Source organism: Corvus moneduloides, chromosome 2 (assembly GCF_009650955.1).
Source record: "Corvus moneduloides isolate bCorMon1 chromosome 2, bCorMon1.pri, whole genome shotgun sequence".
Lineage (NCBI taxonomy): Eukaryota > Metazoa > Chordata > Aves > Passeriformes > Corvidae > Corvus > Corvus moneduloides.
This window is the reverse complement of record NC_045477.1, coordinates 71,442,317-71,464,721: the sequence shown is the minus strand read 5'-3', so window position 1 is coordinate 71,464,721 and position 22,405 is coordinate 71,442,317. Positions and strand designations below refer to the sequence as shown.

Below are 22,405 nucleotides of genomic sequence, written 5' to 3'. Positions count from 1 at the left end.
CTGAAAACCCTGATCTGTATTTTACTGCATCCACAATGGACATGTGTACATCAAGCTTGAAAGCCCCAGAGGTTCTTCTAACTGACTATTAGCCTGCTAAAACATGCTCTTCTTTACTTCCTGTTTCTTTCTTCATTTGTGGTCAACTTTGCAGCATTTTAAAACAGACTAAAGCAACAGCTTTCATGACCAGGTCATGACAGATTACATTTTGTAGAAAACTGCTTAACAGTTAACAGTTAACATATCTTAATCATTTACACAAGCTTAAACTATTTGTCACAATTTATGTACAATTCATCTTTAAAATGGCACTGGCACTTGGCAGAGAAAAGACCACTTCTCAGAAAAGCATGCAACCCACCTCCATTAATCCTATTTGGTTGCTGCTCTGGAGTCTGGGCTTGAGGAGAGTAGAAGGGCTGCTGATAAGTATTTGTAGGGAATTGCGGGGAAGTAGGGCTCCTCCTGCAGTCCCGGATACTGGAGAAAGTCTGTGAGTGAGGAATCCCTCTTTGGAAGGGGGAGCAGCGAGTCAGACGTGGCTGTGGAGGTGGAAGGTGGTCAAACTCTTCCTCATCCTCAAGACTATAGTGATCATACTCCTGGTCAGTGCATGTCCCTTTTTTTCCCGCATGCAGAGAAACACTGGAAGTGTGCCTTGACACAGATGCTGAAGTTGAAGCATAGTCTTGCCTAAGGCCTGTAAATTCCAAGAGGAGGATGATTCAGCTTCTGCTAAGTGATTAACTCTTAATATGCACTTCAATCTTGAAAACGAAGCAGGTAAGCAGACAATTTTACAGCAAGAATTGGATTTAAAATGTAATCAGGCTGAAGATCTGACGTAGGATTCATCTCATCTACCTTTCAGGCATCTGATTTACCTTTCAGGCATCTAAGTCTGAATTCTTTCCCTCAAAATCTTTTTAAATAAAATACTAAAAAAGAATACAGGAGTCTCCAAAAGACATCTTAGATGCCTTTCTTAAGATGAGCCACCCTCAGGAGGTACCTATTTCTCTGCCAATAAAAAGACCACATGGGTACTAAGTTTTTAACTTCTCAATACTCTTAATTAGAGGAATTGCACTCACATTAGTTTTCCAAGCTATTGATATTAAACTTTTGTATTCATGCAACAAAAATGTTTACAACGACATTTGTTAAACTTACAACCCATCTAGATCTTCTGGCTCTCCAACCTCCCTGAACAAGAATTGGTTCCTGATAGCATCCAGTATCATGGACAAGGCTTAGTGGTAACACAACTGTATTTTACACAGGTACACAATCCTACCACCCTATTCTCAGAATGCCAGGTTTTGAAAACCATCTCACTATTAGCAGTACCCTGTAAGAGCCTGTTTGCTCCAGGTCAAGTGAGAGGGAAGCATTCACATCCCTTGCACATGCCTCCTTTCTCCAAATGCACAGCAGCTAAGGAAAAAACATTGCACTTCCAGAAGCCAAGTAATTATCTGACAGTAGCTGCAGATAACAACCTTCCTAGACTTACAAGAAGCCCTCAGCTTTAACAGATGTCTTTGCCTCATAATGGAAACTTCTTAATATGCTTCCTCACCCCCTCCTCGAGTGGGAGTTTCTATTTCTGGCTGTGAAGAGAGCGTGCCTGCGTGCACATATAGAACTGCCACCTTCCACGGGATTAAGTGGTCAACAACTGTCACATGCTCAAACATTCCCCACCAGCTGCTGCTACAAGGATGAGATACAACCACTGCACCTGACACAGAATAGAAGAAAAACCAGCATTTTTCTTTCCAGTCTGCCAATGCCCTGATTCCTTAAAGAGCTAAGTACCCAAAGTACTTTTTAAACCTTACTCTAAAAAAGATGAGCACAGCTGTCATTTAAGTAATGCAATCCTTTGTATCTTTGACAGTCATATATTTTTTTGCTTTTTAAAATTAGAACACTTGTTAATTTCGCTGCAGAACATGATGCGTGCCACTAGATACTCCGCAAGTTCTCCTGTTGACAGGTGATCACTCTGCCTGCTCAGTCTGGTGGCTTCAGCCAGACCACAGCTCTGATTTTTTCTTCCCATTTTGTTATTTTTGTTTTATATAATCACTTATTACTTGGCATTTTCATTCAGGCCCCATCTATGAATTTCTCTTGCTTCTAATCTCATCACTTCCTCCTTGATATCTCACTTGTCACTAACAGGATGCGAAACAGATACTCCACTTACTGTCTCAGTGACCTCTAAGTCAAATGCCCTTTATTTATTAATAAAGAAATTTTACAGAAACTACTATTAAGCTAAACTATAATCTATCTCAAAGAAGACTCTAGGCTCAGATTTGTGCATTATCAGTAGTTTTAAACCAAGATATTAAATTTAAAGGCCCCAATTCAGTATTTAAGGGGCATTTAATTTCAAAACTCACCTGACAATTTAAGAAAATTGAAGTGGAGGCAAAAGAAGCCAACAGAGCTGCTTATTTTTACCTTTCTCTTGAAATGCACGTATGAGAACAATGCTTTAGCATCTTCCCTCTCCAGAAATAATTTTATTTCAATTTATATTCAGAAAAATATAAACATCAAATTTTGAAATCCAGTACCAGTTCAGACTAACCTTAACCCAACAACGTGCACACCTTCTCCGTGCAGGTGAAGAGTCTTTCCACCTGCCACTCAAGAGACAACACCGTTTAAAAAAGAACCATTTGACGGGAGACCAGACTGGAGCAGTTTTAACTGTTATGGGAAATCTTCCTCAGACTATTATGAAAACCAAAAAAAGCACCACCTACTCTCCTCCTGTAGACGAGCCATGATCTGAACATCAGTGAGGTCCTGCAGCTTGTATCCCATGGAAATGGAATCATCTTCCAGCTCTGAAGTGCTCAGTTCACTGTCTATGGATGACTGTGGACTCAAAGGGGAACTCCTAGAAATGTACCCTATGTAAAAAAACATACACTTTAGGCTACAAATATGTCTGGCCAGCTTTCATTCCGAATCACCTGCTCTTTACATTACAATACCTGAAAACATTTTCTGAATAGCACATGAAAACTTTCAGAAGTATAGTTCAATTCAGTAACAATTAGCAAAGAGCTTTGATATTCATGAGAAGTATTAAGTGTAGGAATGGATCATTCCTCAGCTTGTTCCCAAAATAGCATTGCATAGCCTAGACAATGAATAATTTACCCAATACTGTTCTGATACAGCTCAGATTTGTTAGTGTAGTCTAACCACATCGGCATTTGCATCTCTCTTGTGGCACTGTGGTTCTCCCTACCCTGTTTTGAAAAACAAGTGGGTATGTGTCACCAACTTCTGCTCAGTACTCAGATGCTGTGTCAGAGCCGTTTAGCTAATTGTACTGTTCTTTTTTTAAACTGTTTATAATTATCATATAAATCAATGACAGTAACAATTAAGATTGAACATTATGCAACAGAGAAAGCATTGCTTCCTTCACAGAGCTATCTTTTGGAAAGGCTCTGGATTCTACCTTTTCCCCATGTGCGATAGTGAAATATAAACGAATTTGCAATCAGTTGCATAAACTAGTTGTTGTCCAACTTTAAAGAAAAATCCCTAAATCAACTAAAACAGTAAATAATTTTCTAATATCCTCTGGACCACCAGAGACCCACACCCTGCAGGGCAAGAATTGCTGTGACTATGGGTCACCAGTTGTGCTTGTATCACAGGTGTGCTTGCATCCTCTTGCACTGCTGAAAGCAGCCACCTAAAATTCATCCTAAAATCAGCTATTTTCTAATATCTCCAAAAGAAAAGGACAGGCAGGGGATTACTTTGCTTTGGAAGGATTGTATGGAGTAAATGTGTTTGCTCTCTTTCTTAAATGTGCAAGTTACAGCAGTCCCTGAGGTTCCGCAGAGGTAGTAACAGCTGTGCTCTTTTGGAGCAGCACTGGGAAGCTAGACAAGGTACCTGAGGCTATCTCAAACAGCATGAGTTCATTTAGGAACTAGGCTTCATCCCACTGAATAGGGAGTACATTTCACTCACATGCAGACAGCTACAGCAGGCGCTGTCTCGAGCTGTATCTCACCCACAGTGCCCATATCCCTTAAAACAGGGCTTTCTGCAGTGATTTCATGCATCGTAAGGAACACTGCACGCAGATTGGTGGGATACTGATGCTGACATCCTCAGCCCATGCCTGCTCCAGCCAGCAATAAAATGTTAATGCCTCTCCCCCAGAAGATTATTTTCTCCACTACCACTGCAGTTTAGGAGAAGTCATAGATACAAACTGACTCCTGATATCTGTAGTGAAGAAGGAAAATGCAAATCCCTGCAATTTACAGACCACAGAAAGTTTCCAGCTTTCCTAGGACTTGTGTGTTCCCTGAAAATCAGTAGAAAAAAAAATAAATCTTAAACATTAGCAACAAGACTAGTATGAAAACAGGCATAGATTTGCCAGCTCTTTTTATCATAGAGAAATTCTCGTTGCAATTTCATTACACAGCTGCATGTATGTTTCTGCAGACGCAAGGAAGGGGCACCATGGGGCAGAAATGAGCAACAAAGCTGGGGACTGTTTAAGTTGATACAGTCACAACTGTACTATTGGGTGACTCATTAGTTATAGCTACTAGCATCACCTTCCCATAACATGCTGCATAACACTTATAGTTAACAGCCATATTTTAGGTCATTTAAAAAAAACGCAACAATCTCCCTCTGACATGCGAGTTCATAGACAATCATCCAAAAAGTGTACTGCTGTTAAATGCTAGCAGGATTAGATTAAATCAAGCATTTTTGTAAGCACTGTAAATCAATAAAAAGATAAGCATTACCTGTCCGTTCGGGTGTTAGTATTGCTTTACTGGAGGTTTTAGAGAAGCTGGGACTATTAAAGCCATTGGTATATGGGGTGAGTCTTGCAACAGGACTATAGGGGAAAGCCAAGGAGACAGGTGTAGAGAAGAGGTTCCGCCATCGGCTAGCTGTTACAGGTGTGAGGGAGGAGGGGAAAAAACAAGATTTACAGTTATTAATAGAACAGTACCATTAGAGAGAAAAAGCATCTCATCTTAATCTGTTCATCGTACATTTTTTACTTATTACAAAAGCAAAATAATGGTGAATATTCCACAGCAAATCAGAGTATCAGCACAGTCTTTTACATGTAGAAGTGAGCTCCAAGAAGTTTTCCAGCAAATATATCTGTTTACTATTTTCTATGTATATACCTTTTTTGGTATTTATTCATCACATACATCACTGGGTGACAACACACAAATAATAGAGGAAGTAAAAACTGCTACACTTAGAAGAGAAACAAAAACGAAATTTGTAGTGCTCTTCAAGGAATTGTTAATGGCAATCAATCATCACACAATTCAATTACGAACAAAATTATCAGTTATGGGAGTTAAGAGACACAGTAGTAAAAGACGCTTAACCATGCAGAGCTAAAAACAACTGTAATCCTATATCAAGCTTTTAAGCTACCATATTTTCCCTTCTCTTTTTACAGCATAAAATTCCTGATTGCATAAGCACTTTTTTTTTTTCTTTTTTCACTGTTTCTGGAGTAACAAAACAAGGTATCCCTTTTTCTACATATTGTTTACAAAAAGCTTGCAAGGCACCTGGTCTTCTAAGCAATATCAGAAAGCGCTCAAAGTAGGCAAAAATAAAGCTAAAGGCTTATTTAATTTACATTTATTTACCTTTTCTTAGCTCATCCAGTAAAAATATTAATACAACTATCCTTTGTTTTGCCTATTTTACATACCTTGAAAAAGTAAAATAAACAACATTCCCAAGCTCTTCCAAAAATAAATAAATATTAGTAATAAAATTGTTTTAAGAAAAAGGGAAATTTTAAAATATATAAATTTCAGAGAACTCATACAGATACAAGGAAAGATGAAAAACATATGACAGTATTGAGTTTTTATAATAGAATCTATTTTGTACTCACAGATGTTAAGTACAGTGACACAAGAGGGGGAGCCAGGAACATACTTATACTTAGCTTTGAAACCGATGGCATAAAAAAATAAAGCTATTCTCCATCACATGGCTACTTAAAACCACAATCTGCTGTGTTATTTGGACCTGTTCATCTGGTCATTTTACACACTAACAGCTACTCAAAAAATACTCAAGTTTTCTGTTTTCAAACCTCACTACCACCAAAACGATTTAGCAGGACACAAAAACTTTATTCCTCCTCCTTGCTAACATCAATTCCAAGCAGCCATGGGAACAGCAGGGAAGGATGTCTTGGCGGGCTGTCAGTCACATCTTCACAACCTTTTGGAGTAACCAGTTTGTCACCAATCCAAACTACTCCTTTTGCTTTGACTCACTTAAATGTATCCTGGGTTTGTAAGGAGTACAAGCCTTTTCAACTCTTCCCATAAGCGCTGCTAAGCTTGGAGTGAAGACAACTGCCTGGTTACAGCACAGGCACAAAGCAGTCTGCTGGGGACAGGGAGTACCTGCAGGGCTCAAGCTCTGAGGAAGGTAGCTAAGTACACATTAGTAACATATAAAAATTCAAACAGTATTCTTTGCTGTCCCGTCATCGAAGAATTATTGCAATTCTCTCATTTTTGGTGATTCTAGCTCCTTCAAGCTCAAGGAAATCCAAAATTCTGAGATCTTTAAAGGCAGCACCAGCACCACTTTCAGGAAATTGCTCGATGCCAAGCCACACAACACAGACTTCCCGCCTGGATTCTTTGTCCTTAAAGTGATCAGTTCTAAAGTGAAGCATTCAAGTGTCTCAGGACAAAAAGGAGAGCAAATACAGATGGACACAACTCTACAAACTAGCAATTAACACAAATCCCTGGGGATGAGATTAATTCACAAGGTGTTAGTAACAGCAAATTGATCTGAGGCATTCACTGAAAGAAATGCATACGACAAGAGTAGATCTCAGTATCACATCCACAGCTAATGTCTGTCATGTCCACCAGGAACTATCAATAAGAGCAAGGGATGACAGCTCCTTGCGATTTCATTTTCCTGCCTAGCACAAGCTACTGCTTTGTAGCAGCCTGATCACTTGCCAGGCCAATTAGCTGCCAGCATGTTCTCACCCCCAGATGTGGTCAGGCACACAGTGTAAATAAACATCATTCATTACCCTCTACAATAACTGCTGTGAGCTGGCCCACGGAGCCCAAGGCAACGGTTATCGTGACTATGAAAGCAAGAACCCACACCAAGAATACAATTAGTATTTATGGCCAACCAGATTTCAAACTCCTCTTTCAAATGACATGTATTCTCAGGGAAAGGTGGATGGAAGAGGCCAAGAAGCTCTATCTACACTAACCTCTATATATACTAAATCTCTAGGGATACCAGTGTAAAATATTCACAATTCTACAAATTTCTGTCACTGTGCCCAAAACAGAGCTTTGTAGTTTAAGCATCAGGAAAGGATGGATACTTTTGAGGCATGTGGTTAAATCCATTGTTTAGGATCAAATACAGAAAATGGTTTTCATTGTATTTCAAATGGAAATATCAATGTACAAATTGACTACTTTACCATACTAACAAAGACATCAAAATTAGACTTACTGAAGTCTTGTGCTAATGCCAAAACCATAAAAAGGTACGTAGGAAGCGAGTGCTACAGACATGTAGGCAAATACGTAAACTCATGTAAAATTTGTTAAATCCCAAAATTGTGCAATGGATAGTCATTTTAGAATAGTTATTTTTCTCCAAACTGAATCTTAGACTGTCCTGGTTAGCATGATAAGCACCAGTCTACTACGCACGGATGAGACAATGTTTTTAAGACCTTTATTTTAAGTTTAAAATACCAGCTGTTAAGCTCTGAATTTTACAGTATTTGTAGCTTCTTCTTAAAGCCCCAGTGCCAGTTGCCTGCAGATGAAGATGATTGGGCACCCTTTAAAAACAAAGTTTCTAATCTTAGCAGTTGAATAGAAACATAGATAATCCTGCTCTGAGTAACTTACAGTGAAGATGCACTGAAGGAAGGAAGAGATTCGGCCATGGAAAGGAAAACAGGGGCATCTGTTTCCGTCAAGAGAAAAGAAGCAAAAAAATCCATTTCATTTACTGACAGCAAAGAGGTAAATGCTTTCAATTTGACTTCTTGAAGTATTAAAGCGGTGGAACAAATATTGTAATAAAATAAATTGTCCCAGTCATCTTAAGTCTACAGTTATTAGAAGTGTCCAACTTTTTGGGTGTGATTTCCGTGGTTTTGGTAAATTCTTAGAAAACAGACTGCTGATAATGCACTGTGTTACACAGTACCTACTCCAATATGTTAAAAAAGGACTTTTCAAACTGACCATTTAACTAAGCAATCAAAACCTTTCCTTCAAAAAATAAAATCAGCAACAAGTGAGACTGCTCAGATCTTTAAAATATTTACTAACAGAACTGAAGGTTTAAAAATTAATTAAGACCTTATTTTTATAACATTCCTGGAGCTATCAAAAGGCTAAAACAGATGAAAATAGTAACTCATATAGGAAAATATGAGCAACTAATTAAAAAATAAAAATACTCACCATCATGACTCCTGTGAATTATCAGTATTTAGTAAGAACTGCTAGAAAATTTCACAGGAAAGCCTGAACAAATGAACATCTACAGAACTGCACTGCTCAAAAGGAGCGGCCCACCCTGCAAAACCACAGGATGCTGTACCATCTTTAAAGCAATTCCCATCCTAAAATTAGTTCCTCATTTAAGCTATATAAAGTAAAAGAACTTCCTAAACATATACAGAAGCATGTTTTTGAAAGGGAAGATGAAATTTGCCATTTAAATTAGTGGAAATGTTCATCACCTGGAACACAAGGTAAAAATTGGCAGAGATCCTCGTTATGTTGTTTTAATTTTGAGGGGGTTATACTGATGTAATCAGGGACAGTTCAAGCACAGGACCTCTACCTGAGGAATCAGATACACCTAGAACATCAGATGTGATATATCTAGGACATGTGGGTGACCAAGCACTGGAACAGGTTGCCCAGAGACGTTGCGGAGTCTCCCTCACTGGAGATACTTGAAAGCCATATGGACACAACCCTATGCAATGTGTTATAGGATGACCCTGCTTGAGCACAGAGGTTGGACCAGATGACCCACTGTGGTCCCTGCCACGTTGAGCCATTCTGTGATTCTGTGGATTCTATTAGCTAAGGCTATCAGGGTTTCCAAGAAACCAAATCAAGTACACGCACATTATAAACACCTTCTACTTTCATAACTCCATCATGGAACTCAGCGAGCTCAGTTTGCCAGAACAAGAACTTACTTCCACTCTAAGCAACACAAATAAAAAGTACTCTTTTGCTGTTAATACAGAAAACAGTAAAATCATATATATCAGTGTTGTACTACTGACTAAACATGCTAAATTATATGAAGCATTATCTGGCTTGTTTATCCACTCAGGTTAGCTTAAGTTTTGTACAGATCTCCAGGGCCAAAGTCAAAAATACATTTTAAGCTCAAGCTGAAAACAAATTATATTTCATACATGCAGACATTTGAAATATGGGTTCTAATTACATAGCCTGAACAAAATCCTCTTTCAAGCCAGCACTGAAGGAACATTTACAAAACTGTCAATCCACAGTACTGCAAATACTTTCCTGCCATAGAGCAGAAAACCCAAACCACTTCCCTGGTGCATTCTGCATATGTGTGGCTACGTAGCAGCCACACTTAAAGATATCTCTCATGGGAGATACCATAAATACAGAGACCTATATGGAAAACAGAAGCATTTAGCTGATCACAGGAGAAAATCAGGAGTACTAGGAAGGAATTCAAAACTCTCTCTTTACCATAGAAAAGAATGCCTAAGCCAGCTAAGAGGCATCACCTCAGTGAGGTATATCTACTATCTCCCTCCCAAAGATGGGTATTTAACCTTCACTTTTGGTTCCTGTAAAAAAGCAATTCAGAGTTTGAAAACTACTCCTGCAGTCAGATACACATCTGGGAATAGCTAAGTGTCTAATATGCCTGAAAAGACTGACAGAGGAAAACATGAAGGTATTCCCCACTACCCATTGATTAGTGCTGTTATTGGGACACTGGCTCAAGAAGCAGGAAACACAGGTTCCCACTACTCAGCAGCCTGTGGAGATTTACGTGAGTCACTTGAAAACTCAGAGCTCCTGTAAGAACTTGAAGCAGTACCAGGTAGAAGACAGGTGCTAGATACTTACTGGGAACCAATACTGTGCTGCCCTATCCTGTAACAGATCTTCAGGGAGCCAGGTTTTCAAAGAAGGAGAATCTGTATTTCAGTAGCTCCCGAACACATGGACCTCAGAAGTAGGTGCAATCCTTTGGTCTGTTTCACGGGGTGAGGCATTCAGCTTCCGTGCTCAGAAGGACTGTAACACCTCCCACAGTTTATCAAAACACAGTGCTTCAAAGCTTTCCTTTGCAATTTTAAGTCCTAAAAATTCACATTTTTGAAAGAATTATGAGTTTACAATTTACAAGATTGTAAAATATGGGCTTAAGACAACAATGTTTTCAGTTCTAGTAACTCTGAGTAAAGAGCATTGAGTTGTACCTGTAAATCTGGAAGTTAGTTTGGGGCATGTCCATTTTCCCATCTTGTTGAATATTACACAGCAAACTTCTTGACTTTTCAAGCAGCACTCTCCTAGTTCCAGTCTCCCATAGCCATCAGCTTTGGTCATCCCATCAGCTTATTCCAGTTAAATTTCCTAACCACAGCTGTAGCTCAGTCAGCCATCCTACTAGCGGCAGAAAATTTTGCCATCAGGCACAGTCACACCTCATATGCTTAATGCACGTTTGCAGTCACAGTGAAACTGTCACTGCCCAAAACTATTTCTCTGCCCTGTCACACAGAGCTCAAAAAATGCTTGAGGCCTGTTTGTCATTTCTGTCTGTTGATTTCTCCATCACGAGAGGCACAGCACTCCCTCATCCCCAACTGCAATGAGAACAGAAACTTCCCAAGTATAGACTGCACAAGGTGAGTTCTTTCAAGAGTCAGAAGAATTGAGAGGTGGGGGGAAGGTGTTTTAAGATTTGGTTTTATTTCTCATTACTGTACTCTGATTTGATTGGTAATAAAATAAATTTTTCCCCAGGTCGAGTCTGGTTTGCCCATGATGCTAACTGGTGACTGATCTCTCCCTGCCCTCATCTTGACCCACAATCCTTTCATTGTATTCTCTCTCCCCTGTGCAGTTGAGGAGGAGAATGATAGCATAGTCTTCATGGGCATCTGGCGTCTAGCCAGGGGCAATGCACGTCATGGACAAACACCAATAAATTAGGAGGAGCTGAGAAAATTAATAAAGACTGTCTACTTGCCTCTAAGCCTAGGAAAACAGAAAAGCAACTTTAAGGGTATGTGAGAACTTCAGTTTTAAAAATACAAGAAAACTGGGAGTACCTGAAAAGTTTGTTTCCCAATTCATTCACAAGAAGCACATCTCCTTCTGAAAAATTATATTTAAAAGATCTAATATTAGCATAGAATGAGAAAGCAGTTCAGTTGGTATGTATCAGTATAGAACTGCTTGATACATAGAGCTACAACATATACCTCAAGGGCTGCCCCAGCAAAACCAGCACAGACCTTTTTTAAAGGTGCAATCAGAAAGCCTGTCTAAATAGCAGCAGTTTCTATAACTTTTAGCTAGCACAGCAAGTAATGCAATCGGCAGTGGTGTCTGGCATGCTGCTATTGGTGACAAAAATTTAAATTTAAGATTCAGGACTAATCCTTTGCATGACATAGTCCAGTTGTGCCAGTGATTACCTATCGGTGTGAGCAGGGAAGTTTCAAAGGTAAATGTGTAACTACTGTACTTTGATGTATTCCAGTGAAAGGCTGACCTGAAAATTGGTTTTGAACACATTGAATGTTGAAAAAACAACCACAGCACTCTCCAGCTGCAGCATGCTGAAGAGCATGGAAACTCCAACCACCATTCTTTGACCCAATTTTGTCACAAAAATGATTTTATGACATCAAAGAATTCAAAAGACCAGAAAGGACATGGAATTGAGAGGTATAAGCTACTTCCTACAAATCTCAAAAAAGGATACTACATTTTAACTACGTGCTTTGGAGGGTTGGGTTGTGGGTCTTTTTTGTTTTGTTCGGTTTTTTTAACTTGGCTCTTTTTTTAAGGCAAACCCTTTACTGTACACCTATGTAAAACAGACAAGCACAGGGGCCTTGTGAAAAATGCAACAGCATCCATTTTCCTCCCACATGCACAACTCTCTCTGCACACACACGTCCAAAAGCAAATTTTCTGATTAGAGCTAACAGCCAAACTCGGCTTCCCAGCTTCCCTCTTTTGAGAACTCAGCCAAATACTGTAATACTAAGCCTTAGGCACGACCTAGGGCCCAAATCTCTGTTCCCTCCCCAGCTCCCCATTTCTATATAAAAAAAGTCAATCTGATGTATTTTCATTCTATTTGGTGGATTGACCAGAATCCATGAGCATACAGGAGCAGCTCACATTGCAGCTTGTTTCAAGTAAGACAGACCTTTCTGAACAGAATACTCATTGTCATGTATTATTAGAGTAACCCGGAGATATAGCCCCAGATTCCTCTACCAAACTATTAGTATTTCATTCATTAAGAAGAGTGTTTACCCCACTTCAAATAAGGCATTAAGAGCCTTCAAAAACACAGGATTCTTACTAAAGGGCATTGTGAATGCAAAAATTAACATGGGAAGACTACACAAACTCACAAAAGAAGAATCCACCAAAGGTTAATAAATCACATATAATTCAGAGTTCACATCTGGTTCTGTCAGTCACTGAACTGGATATACAGCTGGGATGGTGTCAGGGCAGGCATATAAGCTACTTCCCCATATTCTCTCTCTTCCAGTATCTGTTTATGGTGCTTTAGGATGCTGCATCCTGTGTCCCAGACGCAATGAAGATGTTCACACGTACAGACATTGATGGCTGGCCTAGTCACCTCAGGACACTATTTATTTCTAAGAGGAAGGAGAGGGCATTATTCATCTCACCTCTGCTTGCAAAGAACATGAGCTGTGCCCCTTTGTCTGCTCTGCACACAATGGCAGCCCTGTGTGTCTGGCTTCAATACAGAGCTCTGCATATATTCAAACAGAACTCAGTCTGACTGCATTCATTACAGAGAACAAGAAACAGAGCTTAAAAACAGAGTTCAAAGACTGCATTCAGTTTTCACTTTTTCTAAGCAACTGAAAAAGACAACTCTTGCAGCAGTAGAGCACCGCAATGCTTACATACATCCTACTGAAACAGCTTGTAGATACTCATTGAACAACTTTCTCAGCAGCAGTTCCAGCTGAAAGGGTACCTTTATGATAATTAATTTTTTTAAACAAGGGAAGAGTTTCTCAATCCCCTTTACCAGGAAGATGAAGCTCAGTTGTATCATCACATTTAAGGGAGAGATGAGAAGTGGAGAAGAGCAGCAGGAAGGTGGGACTGCTGAAGTAGCATTGCCACCAAAAGAAACACACATCAGAGAACAGCCTCCAAGATGCGTGTAAGGGCAGGTGAAATGAACTCAAATGTCTGACATCAGTCACTTCCTCACACAGTGCAGAGTAAAACAACAGCATTTTCATTGTATTTTAACAATTAGCAACAAATAAGGGAGAAAAATGGTAACTACCTCACAATGTCACTCACTGGGTAAAGATCTACCACCATGACGTGCAGACAATGCACCCAAGGCCACTGAAACATCTTCCTCCAACTCTTCCTGTGCCAGCTGGACAGACCTCCTGCCTCCACTGGGTCTGGCTGTAAATTTTCAGGTCTCTGGTTAGGTTTACCCAGCAGGTACTGACTGAAATGGGCAGGAAAGTTATCATCTAATAATCTCAGCTAGCAGATGTGAAGGGGCAGCAATTCCTGTAGGCACAAAAGAAGAGCTCTGACGAAGCTCTGAAGAGGCTAATGCATCAGCCAGGTGAAGGAAGGACTGTGGCAAGAAACTAATATCTCTTCCACAATCAGCATACCTTCGCAAGCAGCCAGCTGCACCCAGTCTGGTGAGGATAACTAACATGTTGAAATAAGCTTGCCAAAAGCTCCACACCACACTAACTTAGGAGTTGTGGCTTTACTCTAATGTGGAAAGGGTGTCTTCACAAAGACATTCTATTGCAGTCTATAGCACTAAGATTTAAGTAGAGCTGTGTCAGAAGTCATGACATATATACAATTTTAACATTGCTGGAGCATTGTGATCATCATGAATCACATTTTACTCACTGCCTGTTAATCCAAAAGGGAATCATTTTCACCTGCACAATTTGTAAGAGTTTGTATTTTCCTTAATAAAACACAGGTCTATCATTGATTACACACACACACACGTTACCATAACATCAACATAAGCAAAATCCAAACTCTCATACTCATTGCATAAACACCATGAAACTCATCCTAACCTGGTTTTCCCTCTTGAATTTGTTACCTTTGGTAAACGCTTTGTTTGTATTTCAGTGACAGTGTGATAGAGCAAAATCCCACAGAGTATTCTGGGAAGAGTATTTTGCAATCAGAACTTGTTTAATTGTTCCGTTTGCCACAACAGTCCACAAATCATAAAAACAGGTACATTTTAAACAGAAAAAGGTCTTTTCCTTTAAATGCTGGCTCTTGGGTCTGTAGCATCTCTCAGGTCTGAGAGACAGTGTGTCTGGGTCTCAGGACATCTCTTCACTGCCTACTTGCTTGCAGAGCACTAGCAACCCTTGCCATATAGTTCATACCTTTTAAATGCAGTGGAGATTTGCTTTGCAGATCAGTATGACATACCCTTTCTAAGTCTGAAACAGTCAAGGGAATGCCTGCAGATGGAGTATGTGGCTGCAGGCATCAACTCTGCAGCTGCCATAATTCAAAACTTGCAGCATCTTCAGCGGAGATGCTTGCCCAGGATGCAGCTCACACAGTAAAACACTGGTTACCAGGAGTTTGATAGCCACCATTCTAGATTTATTACCACCACAGTTCTGTGGGTCATGGCCATTACCCAGAAGTATGAGGACATAGGTAGATCTGTTTTCTCTGGCTCAAAACTGTCGTACTGTCATCATCTCACAGAGAGGTGCCTTTAACTGTAACTGGATCAATGACATATCCTCATGGAGAAGGAAAGTGGCACAATCTTGGCAACCTCACCAGAAATCAGGTTGTTTTGTAAGGTTGTCACTGATTTTCAGGTCTGGTGTACAGAGACAAAGAAAGTTTAAAATCTAAAGTCAGGCCCTGATCAAGACATTAAAAAAAGACAGAAATTCCTTCCACTTTGAGATGGAGACTAGCTAAACAGTTATTTTGCAAGACTTCAAACCACTTAACAGAAAGGAACAGGAGAGCTCCAGCTCTACAACCCTTCCTGGGCACATCCCCTGGGGCATGCTGAGCCCACTAACTCACAACTCTTGATAGCCAAGATTCTGGATCAATGACAAGAGAAACCTAGTATCATACACACAATGAATAATGTATGTTGGAGTGGGAGGGTTTGCTCTAATCTAGGCTAACGATCATAAACCTGTGCACTTAAATAAGCCCCTCATCATCCTAAAACATATCTAGTGGTAAAGTTGACTGCGAGAAATCTGACCTGCTGCTTCTTTGGACATGTTTATGTATTATTCAGAAGCAGGCTTTCAAGCTACCAATCCACCTGGTACATATACTGGTTATGTGACTTTTGTAAGAGGTCCTCCTCTTCCCCAGCCAGACAGCTCTGGCCCTTGGGGCTATCCTTATATGAGGAGTTTGCCTCACCACACCAAGAGGAAGGAGAAGCAGTTTAATGTCCCCTATTCAGAGGGCTTGGCTTCATCCACCCATGTACTTGCCACGTTGGCTGTAGTGACAATTTTTTTCAGTTGCAGTAAAAGCTGCTAAATTACTTTTTTGCTAGTTCTCTGTCAGATTACTCATTGAACTAGTACTTACGACAATGCTGCTTCTCTCGGGCATCTGCCTTGCAGCTAAAAGATACTTATTTCCCCTAACCAGTCTATTCCACACACCCACTCAATTCTTTGGATTCCTTAATACAAAAACCGAGTAAGCCTGTTGAAGGGGTATTTTGCCAATAAGTAGAATAACATCTGTAAACGACACACCACTGAGCAAAGCTGTTCTTTAAAAAACACTCTACAAGCATTGCCGTGAACTACACGGGCTGTATTAATACAAGGAGAACTTCCCAGAACAAATTTATGCACGTACCAGGGACTTTAGCCAAAGCAGCTCATGGATTTACATCTTTTCACATTCTTGAAGAACAAAACTATGCCACATTCACATCTTCAGCAGAGACCTGACCTTCCCTTGTACAAACAGCAGGAATACCACATGTAGCTCTGTTATGTGAGTCAGAAGAACCCTGTGGTGTCTAGGCAAGTTTTGCAAAGTCCTCCTCGAGCAGTATCTCTAAATATAGTGCATCAAACTCCAGAGACTGAAATAGTTTGTGCTGATCACTGCCAGCCAAATCTAGAGCATAAAATTACTGTATTTTCAGTCAGGTGGCATACCAAATCTCAGATTATCATATTTTTGACCTCAAATACAAAGCAGAAGACTCGTCTCAAAGTTGTTTGACACTCATCCCCAAAATCATACAATTAGTAGGCAAAATACCTTAAGGAACATAAAGGCAATGCACAAACCCCAGGTAAATTAAAGACTTCCAGTGACTGCAGTAGGCTTTGGATCAACATGGTCTTTTTTCTTACTATATTTCTACTATTGTAAGTTTTCTACTACTTCTATCTAGTATGTTAGACATAATTACAAAAGATTTTTAAAACGGAGTTTATTTAGTTACCTTCCTTTGTGCCATAAAACTGGAGACACTTGATTCTTGTCTCAGGTTAGTTCTGAAGTTGTAGAAAGCCTGTTTTCCAGAGAATTCATTCCATTATACCACAGGGTAAGTAAAAGCTGGAAATTCATTTTCCTCGATGATTAAAAATTCTTATGAGAGTTTCTTATGAGAGTTACAGTATGGAAGCCAACCTGAATTTCAGCCACAGAGGAGGAGAGAGAAGAATAGTATTTGGCAAAACACAGCATATTCTCCATCTTTAAGAAACTGTGATCTGTATTTGGCTCAACTAGTGTACAATATTCAAATGTGACCTCCAGTCCTAACCAATGATGCTGCTCTCTGTCACTGGAGGAAGACAGATCTCAGGCTCTGTAAATGTTGTTATTTTTCAACTAATCAAGGATTTCAAGCCTGAAGTTTAAGATGGCTTAAATAAAGTAGTATGACCCTTGTCTTGGCAGCACTTACAGCATGTTTAACAACGTTTAACAGAGACAGATATGAGAGACAGATATGGTAATTAGAAACCTGAAAGTCGAAATATGACATGAATGAATGTCATGATATTCATTCAAGTTGGATCCCAGTGACAGCTATACCAATGTATATTATCCATGCAGTACTGCGCTGTGTGGATGTATTGGAGCTGTTTGGCATGCTCTGCAGGGTGTAGACAGGCTGTGTGCATTGACAGGATCAACTCTTAGGGTCTACTTATGTTTTGGTAACACAACAAGAAGGTGTGAGGTCTCCTGTGTGCCTGTGTATGCTCCATACCCTTCAAAGCTACGAAGAACATGAGAAGCTTCTCTCTCATCAGCAAGCTACCTTCTACATAGCAAAAAATTATGAGCTGTACAGTATTTTCTTAAATTCAGCCTGAGAAGGAGACCTGTTTTCAAAGCCAGTTAACCTAATCAGGCTTTTTTTAGTGCAGAAATACATCTCCCCACTCTCTTACAGCTGTACATTAGACATCCCCACTTCAATCAGCCAAGAGCAGATTTAAAACCCCACTGATAGCAATGCATCCACTCTTTTAGAAATGTTTTCAGTCCTTAGAAAATAACAGCTGCTTTGTAATTCTGATTCTTTGTATTGGTAGGTGCTGAGTCATTGCTGAGTCAATCACAGCAATCCCAGAGAACTCTACTGGACAGAATTCCCTTCTGCAGCTTTGATCTCAGGAGTTGAATAAATGATAGAAGAAGACAATAGTAACAGTACCATTGCAGAAAAACAAATTAACATCAAATCACAACTATGTAACAATAAGGACAAACATTCAATCACAGTATAAACAATTTTATTTTTAAAAAATGTTGAATATATTTCAAGAAGAGCTCAACTGCCATTGACAAAATGAACGAAGATGAAGGGTGCCTTTGCCCTTTCACTCTCTAAGTCCATGCTTAGGGGGTTCCTCTAGGATGAGGAGCAAGGCTTCCCTGTGTGATTTAAAGAACAGGGATTAGTTAACGCTCCTCACAGATCAGAGCTCAGCTACTACACAAGGTAATCTCATGCTGAAAATCTGCTATTCATTTAGTCTATACATGGCACTAGAGGTAAACTAAAAAAAATGCTATTATGTACAGGTTAGTGGACTCTTCAGAGAGGGTAACTCCAGTTAATAATAGTTCTCCTAAGTGGACATGTGCTATACTCCTAATCAGAAATATTAGCAACAATTTGAATCAAAGGTGTATTTCTGCTCTGAACAAATTGCTGGAGGGAAAATACAGTTAAAAATATATAATTACATTTCCTAAATTTAAATTTTCTGGTAGCATACATAATTCTTTTTTTCTTTGTTGCATTATCATCAGCAAACAGAGAAGCATAAAGGGGGAGGGATTCATTCTGTTTACAACAGACTCACAGAAGGACAACTTCCCATTCTTCTCCTAACGGTGTAGGGTCTTTATTATATACCAGGTAGAATTCAAATATGTGTCTGTTAGGATATAACTCTCTTGATCATTCATGATACCACAGAAAAGATAAAATTAGTTCAACATTTACCCTAAATTGCACTTTTCCTAACATTACTGCTCAGTCCCAAAACTCCCCTGCGTCCCAGAAACACCCATAAAAACATTGTAGCTCCCCCTACAATTGTATCTACTTGCCATCTGTATTCACAGGTTAAATTTCTGGCAGGAGCCTTTTGCCTGAGAGCTCAATTTACAGTTTCTGACTCCAACACCATTCCAAGATGCCACACTCCCTTTTCTTTGTTCAAGTATATCTGCTGCCTATATTGAGTCAGACTGAAAAAGCTAAATCTTTGGCTCAAATTGAGGTCAAATGCAGCACTTACTCTCCAGGAACCCTGTGGCTTTTGGATAAATATAGCAGGTGTCACAGTTATGTGATTATCATGAGAAACTGTTAACACTAATACCAAAAGCAGAGAAAAGGGACAAAACACTTAAAAAACAAAAGCTACTGTGAAACAGATTTTTCATACTTCTAAAACACCTAATAGGAAAAAATTCATGAAAGTTTATGATTAAGGAAAGTTGTAATAGAGGTTTAATTCACTGCCAAATATAGTAACATATTCAGAATATATATTCTCACACAGAATTAAGGTTCAACATCAATCTTGAGTTTAATTAAGAAACACTAACCAAAAAATTACAAATAGGAAAATGGGTAAAGTGACACATAGATGTTTGATATATATATACCATTATCATTACTGCCATGGGGGTTAGGGCTTCTGCAACAGTTTTTAAGCTAAGCAGATCAGCCTCTTCAGATTCCCTTGAGAAAGACCAATATCTCCTGACACTAACTCGGAGCACATTCCTACATTTAAGCTTCCCTGCAGTGATTTCAGGTATCAAGGGAGACTCCTTAAGTAAACTTTGCCTTGTGAGTACCTTCCAGATGTACCTACACTGCACCAAGAATTGTACAAGCATTCAACAAAAAGGCATTCTTTGCTCCTCACTAACAAACAACAGGGATAAGGTGGCAGAGGAGAAGAGTGTAGTACCACCCAAGAGCACGGTGCAACAGAGAAAGCATGAGAATGGCACACAGACAGGAGTCAAAAGCACACTAACTGCAGAAGCACCATCTGCCCCTGTCTTACTGTTCAGGATAAAAGGTACTCTGCAGCACTTTTTACGTGTTTCCGTCACCAGAACCTGTCATGATCACAGTAAGCAGAAATGGGATTCCACAATATAGTTTGAAATGTTTCTTCAAGCTTCTCTATAAAGAAACATTTTATTTCTTCAAATAATTATACCAGATTTATCAGCACCCACATAAGCCAGGAACAAGTAAAATATTTTTTGGACTATGTCCAACACAACAAGCACATCTGTGCTTACTTACAAATGGAGATTTGGTTTTTTATTTATAAATAAAGATCTATTTGTGACCATAGTGAAGTAATTTCACACCCAGTGTTTCAAAAGACAGTAAGAAACAACCACGAAGCAGTCTGAACACTGTCTATACAACTGCAATACATGAAGCAGAGATGACAAAAAAGAAAACTGATGATACCATGAAGGAACGGGCTGCAGCCAAGATTCTGTCACTCCACTTTGCCCTATTTCATCCTGGCCTGCAAACCATTCTGTATCCCCCTTTCTTATGGGCTAGGAAGAAGGAACAAAAAACACGGAGAAGGTTTGCTAGCATTCCACTGAGCTGCTTGAAGGACATGGTGGACTTTTAGGAAGAAAGGACATTAGGATGTTAGGATGCTGAGTCAAGTCCTCTGCAGCGGAAGGCAACAACACAACAGATGACTCAGTTGCTATCACCCACACCACAGGCCACAAAACCCTGCCCTGCACCTGCAACGGACTTCAAACATGTTATGAAGAAAAAATTGCCAAAAACAAAAGCCACAAATACATCAAGTGCCAACTAACTTTAAAATAAAACAAAATAATAATTAAAAAAAATATGGTATCAGTCAGATGCAAATTCTACAGACTTACTACTCAACTCTACTCTTTTATTAAAAAGTCCCTAGCCCTAAGAGCTTACTGTAACTTCTGACACAAATCTCTACATGATTTTGAAGTGATTTTAAATGAAGTGGCAAGTAACTAATACTACTTAAAGTCAACTTGCACTAGCACACTTTTACCATGTGAGTGATCTTGCACTTACTTTCTTGTGTGCTGGTAACTTTTCTATGACATGACAGCATTAATATAAAGTGCATATTGAATTTTCTCACATGTAAAAAGCAATTCTAAACAGAAAAGACAAAACAATGCACCCATACACACAGAAGGGTCTACTTGCAGACAGCCTCATTTAAACACCTACAGTCTGGAGCAGAACCCATCCTTCAGCACAAAACAGCAAGGGCATGATTCAGCCATCTAAAACCAGAATGTAATGACATTTTAGGCGCTCCAGCTGGTCCAGTTAAGTGAGGCTATTGTGCACATCCTGTGTCATACCCATCTGCCCACCCAGATACCTCAAGGATGCAAAAGCATGTCCAATTATGCCTACCACCCTAAGACCAATGAATCACAGTCAAAGTGATTGAACCCTAAACTATTTATTTTTTAGCCATGAGACTAAGATTAGGTGGAACAAATCTGGACCATTACATGTTCTGGGAATTCTCATAAATACCTGAGACCCAACAACAAGGTCCTTATAGTCAGACACAAGAGAAACAGCTCCATGTCTGGAGATGGAAATTGAGACACAAAATGTATTTCCAAGGAAGAATCAATCATACAGATGTTCCTCTGTGATACAGCTGCAACACTAAGCAATATCCCATGTATCTAACTTAAGACTAGCAAACACAACAATAGAATTTACACCATTTCACCAGTGATTGGAATATGGCACAAAATTTTTGTGCCTTTCATAGAAAGATACAGATAGCTACTAGTATGTGAAAACACAAAAAAATCCCCAAGCATCCTGTGTCCTCATTTTGGAGAATGAGCTTAGCTTCTAAACAAATGATTACAAACAAGGTCTGAAGTGCCATGATTGAAGGGCCGGTGAGAAACCATCTCTGAATTAAAGGCACCAGAGCTATTCTTGCAAAATGCAGAGGGTATTCAAAACTTGTTAAAAATACAAATACTGCTTTTTATGTAATAATCTAAATCCTTCTGATGCTAAGTACTCCAAGGTTTTTTTTCCCAATTAGTGGAGAGAAATTAGTATCTCCAGACTCAGCTCGCACAACTGTTTAAGAATGGTTGGGTGGACTGCCCTTGGCTTCTTCAGAATCAGTGGACAGATAGTTTCTCACAGATACCTAACTTAAATGACTAATGTTCAGTGAAATTGCATGTAACACTTAGTATCAAAAAGAGCTCTTACAAATCCTTATTGTACTTAACTCAGAAACAATCTGTCCTTCATCAACTGCAGACAAAACTAAGAAAAAGCAACTGATCTCTCCCATGCAGCAGAGGACACAACTCATCAACTTTTACAGAGAAATTTTTCTGACTGCATGAGGGTATCTTCACCTCTAACTCCCTGAGTAACCATTTTAGAATCGTGCACTTCAAGT

The 22,405-nt window shown here is 39.4% G+C and overlaps 1 protein-coding gene across 3 annotated transcripts in view; it reads right to left on the bottom strand.

Moving 5' to 3' along the window:
* SLAIN1 (SLAIN motif family member 1) overlaps positions 1–22,405 on the bottom strand; it is a 51,135-nt gene that overhangs the window by 16,636 nt on the left and 12,094 nt on the right. For 2 of the 3 annotated variants that reach the window (XM_032099998.1, XM_032099996.1), the window contains exons 3-5: positions 4,821–4,970; positions 2,787–2,936; positions 365–703 (exon numbers count right to left, since the gene is read on the bottom strand). In XM_032099998.1, the coding sequence (XP_031955889.1) occupies positions 365–703; positions 2,787–2,936; positions 4,821–4,970 (639 nt within the window). The remainder of the gene's footprint in view (positions 1–364; positions 704–2,786; positions 2,937–4,820; positions 4,971–22,405) is intronic. The other variant, XM_032099997.1, reaches the window with a different exon arrangement.